Raw genomic sequence first — 9,613 nt, 5'->3', positions numbered from 1 at the left:
ATTTAACTATCTTAAGTCTTAAACAGGGCGTATAAGGAGCAAAGTGACAAGGTGCCCTTCTATGGTATTTTTAAGACGCAAAATGATCATCTACTTCAAAAGGAAATCACGGAAATCATTTTTAAAACTATTCACTAATCATCGGTCAATCAAAAACAAAAAAGCAAAATTGATCGTCTGGAACAGGGTTTGAGGCAAGCTGTAGCCTACAGCCTCAGGCCTCGAGCACTTCGCAGTCTTGCTCCCAATAACGTAGCTACCTTCCCTGACCTTCTGTCTGAAATTCCACCATTCCTGTGACAAACTATTTGGAATCACTCCAGCTATTACTTCTACTATCATCATCATCGCCATCGCCATCGCCATCGCCATCGCCATCGCCATCGCCATCGCCATCGCCATAGCCATAGCCATCGCCATCGCCATCGCCATAGCCATCGCCATCGCCATCGTCATCATCATCATCATTATTATTATTTAATCATCTGTACACACAATTACAATTTTTCATAACAGCTGTTAGCTAAAAGCTAAGGTTATCACTTTCGACAAACAGACCTACATTTTTTTCTAAAGGGGTAGGAGAATGGAACACGTTCTCTATGTCCGTGGTGAACTAATATTTTCGTTAATTAGTGTCATCTTCAAAAGGTTTATCAACTTTCGAAATTCAATGGTTCAATTCAGTCTTGTTGACGCGTAGTGGTCTCATTCATGTTGTTTCCTAGTGTCGTCTAGCACGTAGACCAATGAAGTGGTTACCCTTTTTTGCATAATTTCTCGGAGATCGCACGTCACGCTTCAATTTGTTCGTGTCGTAAAGCACGCCTATGTGAGTTACCCCCTCTTATAAAATTTTTATAACGCCACATTTCAGTTCAACGCAGGGAAGTCTAGCTACGATTGGTTTATCAAAACATCGATGGGTCTCATCGGGGAATGGGAGGGCGTACAGTGAAGCTAACTAGCCAAACGTTACATGTTGTCTTAACTTAATTAATTGTCTAATTTTAATGTTTTAATGTCTTTGTTTTTGTGTTTTGTCAGGGCTCCATTTAAACTAGCTCTGCTAAATTGGATGCCCCTGGATAAATATTGAATTAAAAAAAAAAAAAAAAAAAAACGTTTACTTCGGTCATGAGGATTACTGGTCACGCTTCATGATGTTTCGAGTCATGTAGGGAAAAAAGGGAAAAATGATATGCCCTACAATTAACTCCCGTCCAGAATAAAATCACTGCAACTTCACTACATAATATTGATAAAAACAAAACTATGAAAAAGGAAATATAAAATACCCACGATTACGTTAAAACAACTATGTATGCAAAATGAAAAAAAACAAAACTGTTGAATAAATTCAGTATTGAAATCTCTTCAGGTTATTTTAAATACAGGGCGATTGAATAACAGACATTTAGCATTTGTATTGCAAAAAAGTAAGCCAAATAGTTAAGCCTCAATTCAGTATTTAACCTCATAGGCGTACATATACAGTATTGTTATATAAACAGCAATGAAATACCAGGTGAGCTTTCGCGCGAAAACTTGATATCTTCACATGTGAAAATATCACCGTTGCTATGGCTACATATTAAATCGCGCCTTTCACACCGAAAAAGTATTAAAGTGAAATGGTTTGGTATTTCATTGGTATTTATGTAAGAAATAGAACATAATATGGCCGCTTGAAGATACAACATTTCCCTTCTCGTGTTGAAAAAACATTTCACTCATTCGCTGCCCTCACTCGTGAAATACTTTTCAACACGAGAAGAGAAATTTCATATCTCCGTGCGGCCATGTAATATCCTCTATTAATTCATCCATTATCGTAATAGCTCAGATTCATAGTCGAGAATGAAAATTTAAAAACATGGATGGAGGACCATAATTTTGTCACGTTACATGCTCAGCCATGCGCATGTCACTAGAATTTTCTGATAAAAACCTGTTAGTCCGGAAAAACCTTGTCAAACTTCATTACGCATTTGAAAATGAAAATTATTTGAAAAGAGTAACATATAAATAGACCATACAAAGATATCCAAAACTATCATATCTGAATTTTCCAGTGACATCATCAATTTGTTTCTCTTTTGGTTTGAGCTGTTCGGCAGCTGTAGAGCCTCCCTCTGACACTGATACATCACCAACATCAACTTTGCTACTTGGAGTTACATTTAATATTTTTTTCCTTTGAAAAGCTTAATCTTAGAAAATAGATACGACTTTTCTCTCCACCTGGTATCTCGAGATCATTAGAGTTAGCTCTTCAAGCCATTTTTACGAGAGCCAATTAAGAGTGGTCGCGCCTCTGATTCTGTGGCCGTGCGAACGAGGAAGCGCATCTGATACGCCACTCATACGCATTTAAAAAAGAATTTTTGGTTCCTAGTCTCCTACCAAAATTTTTGGAAGGTCTTGCTTAAGATTCATTATTGTTTAGTAGCTTCACGAAAAACAAACTGGGCATTTCACGTTTCACAGAAAATACAGTGAGCTCCAGTAGAAAGTACACTCTCCAAATACAATTGAAAGTTATCAAAAGCTCCTGTCATCCAGCCCGTGATTACTTAACGCTTTAAAAAGTTTTGAAAGTGTCAACAGCATCTTGCGTACAAAGTCTGTGGCGTACCAAGGCAATAATGATTTGCTCGTGATCTATCTTTCAGTGTAATCAGTCGTGCATGTTTTTGTAAGCAGAGCAAGAGGGTTAAGACTTGAGCGGGACCACACGTACGGTAATTGAAAACCGGGATAAAATTTTCAATAAAACTTAAAATATGAACGGTGTACAGAAAACGAGAAATCAGAGGTTGAGATAATAATTATGCATTGCTACAATCATCGCTACTTCAGGCCAACGTTATATGGCATCGTCAATCATTCAAAGTCACAACTAGACCGAACAGTATTGGGTCATTAGCAAAATGGAGTCGCGGTTATTTTTGACAATCATTTTGATCAGGTGGTGGCATTTTGGCAATGATATATCTTCCCTCAAACCGAGGCCCTTGGTTATCGTGTATTCATTCACGCCTAAACGCGTACATCGAATTCGACCGTCGACAAAGACTATTATCATTCATTCAAAATCATTTTCTCCGATTCTGATTGGCTAAAAGCACACGCATAAAGATCACCAGCTACTGATGACCAAATCTGGAAGAATTTTGCGATTAATGAATCGATAACGTCAAAAGTACAGCTTCCTCGCAGGTTGACGCACCGTTGACCGAGAAGACCTGGGGACGAGGTTGAGTTGTTTTGGTTGTGAAAACAAAATTGGCGGACATTTCACTCGTTTCAAGAGTAAGAACTAGTAGCTAAAAACATGGCAAGAATAGCAAGAAGACAACTCGAAGGGCGACAACTGCTATTTGGAGAATATTTGCGTTTTCGTGAAAGCGTTTGAAAGCAAGTGAATGTTGAGACGATACGTTTCTCAGACTGAATTAACTGAATATGTAGCAATTCCTGGAACTCTACGGTAAAATAAATTCGCTGTTTTATTGCAGATTAACTTGGTTGTATGTATTTAACTGATAGATTGTTGAGGTTGTTTGTGGAAAATGTGAAGTATATACGTACTTGAGATATTGTGAAGTGAATAAACGATCGCCCACTCGTCACGGTATGTGTCACGGGTAGTTTTGAACTTAACCGTCACGCACTCGACTTGCAGCAGTTCATTTCAAATGAAAAATATTAGTATACAAATTGAACTAGTCGATTCGATTTCGAAGTAGTTTTAGAAATTTGGATTTGTTTTTTGTATTTGACGTTTTCGTTGATGTTTCTTAGTTTCGTATTGCCTTCAATTGTGGATGATTCCTTGAATATGACTGCATAATAGACCTTGTCACGGCGAGTTTTCGACGCCATCTTGACGAGTAGGCAAACGTGTGAGAAATTACAGTGTTTGTATGAGAATCTAATGTGGAATAATTTCCGTAAAATGGCTGTTCTGAAAAAAATATGACTTGTAAACTAAAGCTACAAAACAAAGGATTGTGCTAAAAAAAATTGGGGCGTACCTGTGCTTAAATTTCTCCAGAGGCTTACTTTAGATTTTCTATACATTTGTCTGTAATTTTTTCCAGGACTACAGACAAATGAAAAGAAAATTTAAAAAGGTGGTTCTAGGACTTCTAGCGCATGTAACGCCCTCAATTTGTTTCGGTAGAATCCTTAGGAGTGAAGCTTTAGTTTACAATTCATATATTTTTTTCAGAACAGCCGTTCTACGGAAATTATTCGACAATAGATTCTCATACAAACACTGTAATTTCTCACGCGTTTGCCTACTCGTCAAGATGGGATCGAAAACCCCCTTCAAGGTCTTTTGCCTAGACATCATTGAAAATTTTCACTTAATATTGAACAATTATTGCTTTTTTCGTATTACTGTCGAGTACGTGAAGTTAACGTTGCGCCCGACGCAGGACGGTGCAAGCTCAGATCATACCCAACAGTAAACGTTACAATATTTTTCCAGTCTAAAAACAGAAGGTACTAAAATCTGACTTTTATAACTACTAAATGTTAAATGTCAGCATATAACCTAAAAATTGGGTCGCAAAACAGTGTTGTACGATGTACGTACAGATTCAAGAGAAAAACTCTCTGACTATGGTAGCTGAGTCAAAACTTACTGAGCATAGTCTACTACCATGATATTTTTTAAAAAAAACCTTCTCAAGACGCGGCTACCCTTAACTGACTGGAGACCGCCCCTTTAGGGCGGAGACCGTCCGTATAGGCTATTATAGGGAGTACCACCCTCCCCCCTCGGAGTTAGTATGATAAATATACTTACCGAATTAGGTAGATATGATTCTTTGTACTAAAAGGATTTCATCTCAGTGTTTATCAGGCATCACTGAAATAAAAAGTTAAGCGGAAAATGTCATTTGGTCCCGTTGTCAGAAATGGGAAATAGAAAAAAAAAGAAATGGGAAATAGGGAAAATGAAATATGGAATGGGAAATTGCACAAACAATGTTACAGCAAAATGGAACACCTTCAATACACTTTACAGGATGAGATTTTATAGATTTAAATGTTATAGCATTAAGATTTGTCCAACTCCCAAGTGCTAACAACACGATGAATATCAGTAAACTTCATTTATGTAGATAAAAGAAAAAGAAAAACAATCATAAATCAAGCTTTGCAGCAGACAGTAGATATTATTGTCGGTTTGCAAATGTTAAGAAAATTTTTATCAATAATAATAAAAATAGAGACAATAATATTATTTTTCTTCCTGTTTAGATAGCTTACTGTTAAATTATCTATTTCTGGTCCCCATTTTGCTGTTTTTGCTATTGTGTATTTAATTCTCTGATTTGTATGTAATGTGTATAAAAACCTAATAAATAACTTAACAAAAAAGGGTTACGGAAAGGTATCGGCCCACCTTTTTGTACACACTCCCAAAAAATAACTGTCTCCTAGCCAAAAGGATCAGTCAGTGGTCATCAGTATAGCTTTAAGATAATAGATTTAATGACAATACATGTACATGTAGTTTATTAAAATTAATCACTGACAGTAGTTTTATCAGCTGCCAGCGCTGGTTTACATACAAGTAAAAGCTGTCCTTAAAATATATATCCTCAGAATTGCTAGTATCTAAGTGACAAGTTATAAGTACATTTATGATAAAAATAATCCTCAGTGAGCTAAATATTATAATCAAGAATCAAAGAAGCTCAGAAGCAAGCTCTCCACTTAAGATTGAATGAATTCAACAATCAAAATTAAGCTACATAAACTGGATTTTTTTCTTTAGAGGTGGGGGGGGGGGGGGGGGCATTGAAGGTCAGTGTGGGGAAGCATAATTTCTTCAGTGATGGAATTTTTTCCACACAGTCTGTTCTAAATTTTTCACACTAACAGATTAAACCCCTTTTTGTGACAGACAGACAGCCACACAATGTGGCCTTTTTTTATGAGAACGTTCTTGTAAAAGAGTAAATTTAGGAGCTTTACAGATACAGAAATACCTTTATTAAGCAGAACTCATATCAAATAATCAGCGCAGCCCAAACCTCTCTTTCCATATTTTTTGTACAATGAACTGGTAGAAGTTGACCCTAGCAAGGGTCATGTGGGTGCCTGATTAATACAGCTTTCACTAAAGTATTAAAAAACAAACAAACAATACACTCACTACAATGTGTATGCAAAAAAAAATGTGTTAATGCATGTACAGATTATTTATCCAAAATTCACAACTTTTTCCAGGCTTTTTCTAAAACAACAATTTTTTTCCAGATGCAAGGTTATAAAATACATGTACTACATGTGATCAAAGCGCACGAACAAAGCTTCTTCCATGACGTGTAGGTGAGATTGAATAAGATTTGACCAACACAAAAAAAATTTCACTTGTGAAGCACTTGTTGTAGCTTTCAAAAAAACTCAAGACTTTTTACCATTTTTTCAAGACTTTCCCTCTATTTTCCAGACTTTTTCCAGGTCTGGAAAATTGCCGGGCCAATTTCAAGAATTTTTCAAAAATTCAACTCTGTACGAACCCTGATTGTATAACTTAAGATTATTAAATACCAATGTTTTCAAGTTTTGTTTTAGACCACCCTTTGAGCAGAGCCTCTTTTTGTCTTCTTGATCGAGGAGGAGAAAAGCAGGCTCTTCCTGTATCGCCTCAAACCTTTGAGGTTGCCGCAGTCCAAACTTCTGGACTTTTTTAGTGCGAGCATCCGTTTAAAGATAAACCAATGGACTTAACCGAGCCCTTGCTCAATAAAGATCTTACTCAATTCATGTAGAGTCTTTCTCGAGTACACCAAATTCAAGCAAGAGAAAGAACGGAGCCAGCAGCCATTGCTGGCAGGGTGACTTTAGAATAGCTTGGCACTTTACAACTTTACAGCTTCAAAACAAATACAATCAACTGATCAAGCAAAAACATTTAAAGTGATACTGCAGTAAAAAAGATGGATTATTACACTGCTTTCATCTTAACAAATGTCCTTAGGATATCCTTTGGAATTCGTAGAGTTGCAATCGCCCACGGAGGGAAATTGTCATCACCTGAACTACAACATGAAGCACAAGGTTGCAGTTCACTCTTATCAAAATCATACCTATACAAGGAGATCTCATCACCCTTCCGGCATGTCACATAAATATTTTCTTTAAAACTCACAGCACTCATTGCACATAGCCAGTTTGCATTTTGAAGAATGGACCACACATTTGATGTTGGGTCATACATTTCAATACAACTTGAGAAAGTTTCAATTCCATTGCTGCCCAAGAATCCTCCAAACAAAAACACTTTCCCTTTCACAACAGCACCACAAGAGAACATCTTTCTTTCAGAAGTTGGACCAACTTTACTCCAAGAGTTTCTTTCAGGGTCATATGTTTCCACCAAGTCTAGCAATTCATCACCAGACTTGCCTGCTATTGCATACAGAGACTTTTGATCTGCGACAGCACAGACACCCCACCTTGCGACACTCATAGGTGCTACCTCCTGCCACAGGTTTGTCTCAGGATTGTACCTGTGCACGCGCTTACTTTCATCACCACCAGTGGACATTCCACCAATTAAATAGAGACAACCTTGGAAATTAACAACTGCATAGAAAGTATCTTCTGCATGCTCTTCCATAGGATCCCAAGAATTGACTAATGGATCATAACGTTTTAGTTCAGTGGTATCACCATCACCACTTATTATCATGATGTATAATTTTCCATGACAAGTATCCATACAAGTGCCAGGTAATTGTCCTTTCGTTCGCATATCTGCCATCTTGTAGAATCTGTTATCTGAAGGAATGTAGCAATACGTTTTATCCAATCCACAGACAACAAGCCCATCTTCATAACTCTTGAGGCAGTTCCTTGGTGGTTTGGCAAAATAGCAATCTTCTCTGCCACTTGAGACCTCTTTCATTGCATTTAAAACAAACTCTGTGCAAACTGCACTGCCTTTCACAAGAGGATGTGGTAAAATCACATTGAGCACAAAACTGCGTGACATGTAAGCGACACGAACGTGACGAAACAATTCATAAAACTTACATTCTTTATGATCACGCCCTTCCGTCCACTTCGAGATCACGTGAAAAACTTCTTCCTCGCTTTTCACTTGAATTTCATCACTTGAAATCCACTCTTCCACTTGTTCACATTTCAAATTCTGAAAATCTTCTGATTTTGCAACACTCATAAAGTTTGCAAAGATGAAATCACTCGCTTGTTTTTGCAAGTCGGGGCACTGGTACTTGATGGCGGAGTAATAGGCCATTAAGCAGCTCGAAGAAGACAATGTTTGAGAAATAAATTCCACTGACGTCACTTTCAAATTGGGAACAATTAGAAAATCAGCCAGTTGTAGCAAATCAAAGACATTTTGTTCATTGATGTCAACATGTCCCGTGTAGAGATATTCCAACACTTCTCCCATTACAGCCTTGCTCGTTTGTTCCAGTTTGATCACTCCTTCTTTCTTTTCTGTCATGTCAATGTTTAGCGCATTGTAAAAGAACGGACTCGCTGCGCATAACACGATTTTATGGGCTTTCAAGCGAGCTTGATGATCTCCCGAACCAACTTCTAGAATCACATCGCAGAGATGTTCATTCCTTCGTTGAATATTGAGGCGTTTCATCACCTCCACACAAAATTGATGTTGCTCATTGTCTCCTGCTACTGGTTGGAGAAGTGAATCCATGTATTGATTACTGAATTTAAGTGGATAGACCAAAAAATAACAAGAGAAATCACTTCAAGTTTGCGCGCAAATATTCCACTGAGGACACAAGTAGATACTTCATATATGTAACTACCAATCTTTTAGTCAGAGTCCAAGAGCTTTTTGGACAGCGGGTGTCAAGAACCATATGCATAAGTCCCTCCAAATATAAGCCCCCCAAACCGGTAACGCAAAAAACCCTCCGTTAAATCGCCCCTCCAAATATAAGCCCCCCAGGGGCTTTTACTTGGAAATTGCCCTCAAGTACAAAGTAAAACACAGCAAAAACGGTAAATTTCCTTCCAACCACAAGGCTAGCCCAATCGATTTTGAAACGCAAATTTCCCTCCATAGATAAGCCGCTCCGAATATAAACCCCTCCAAAAATAAGCCCCTCAAAAAGGGCCTTTGAAAAATATAAGCCCCGGGGCTTATTTTCGGGATTTTACGGTATTTGACTAGGTATACCTATCGATAGAGCGCCAACGAGCAAATCATGCGTATTTTGCATCGGAATAAAATTATTTTTTTCCCCATCTAACCGTTTCTTGGTCCCTTCCTGTTGCAAGGATTATTTTCTTGAAAAGGTGTTATGCATGTAACACTTTATGAGGTTTCGGAGGAGAGTCAGTTCTCAGATTCAGTCTGGTGGCTTTACGAACCTGCCCAAAAAGAAAAAGTCAAACTACCCTTTAGATAACTTTTTGTACTTTACATGGGAGTGGCCTGTATGTCCTATATGGTGTTCGGCAAAAAACTTGATAAAATAGAAATATTAGCGCGTACCCAAGAGTTAAAAAGGGATACAAACAAGCGGATGTCAGTGGTCTAATCAAATGCTTCATAGCATATGGACCGAAACAAACTACACGT

The 9,613-nt window shown here is 37.8% G+C and overlaps 1 protein-coding gene across 1 annotated transcript; it reads right to left on the bottom strand.

The window, feature by feature from the left end:
• Positions 1-5,823: 5,823 nt before the first annotated feature.
• On the bottom strand, positions 5,824-8,772 carry LOC140947671 (kelch-like protein 11). Its single transcript, XM_073396840.1, has 2 exons — positions 7,181-8,772; positions 5,824-6,145 (listed from the first exon to the last, which is right to left on the bottom strand). Exons 1-2 carry the CDS (start codon positions 8,717-8,719, stop codon positions 6,143-6,145), a joined length of 1,542 nt encoding a protein of 513 aa, XP_073252941.1. The 5' UTR covers positions 8,720-8,772; the 3' UTR covers positions 5,824-6,142.
• Positions 8,773-9,613: the final 841 nt, after the last annotated feature.

This window comes from Porites lutea, chromosome 9, assembly GCF_958299795.1.
Source record: "Porites lutea chromosome 9, jaPorLute2.1, whole genome shotgun sequence".
Lineage (NCBI taxonomy): Eukaryota > Metazoa > Cnidaria > Anthozoa > Scleractinia > Poritidae > Porites > Porites lutea.
Note: the sequence above shows the minus strand (reverse complement) of the source record. Positions and strands in the feature narration are given on the sequence as shown.

What these genes read in the sequence shown, in the direction of transcription:
- LOC140947671 (XM_073396840.1), bottom strand. Translation starts at nt 8,719, where the DNA reads ATGGATTCACTTCTCCAACCAGTAGCAGGAGACAATGAGCAACATCAA.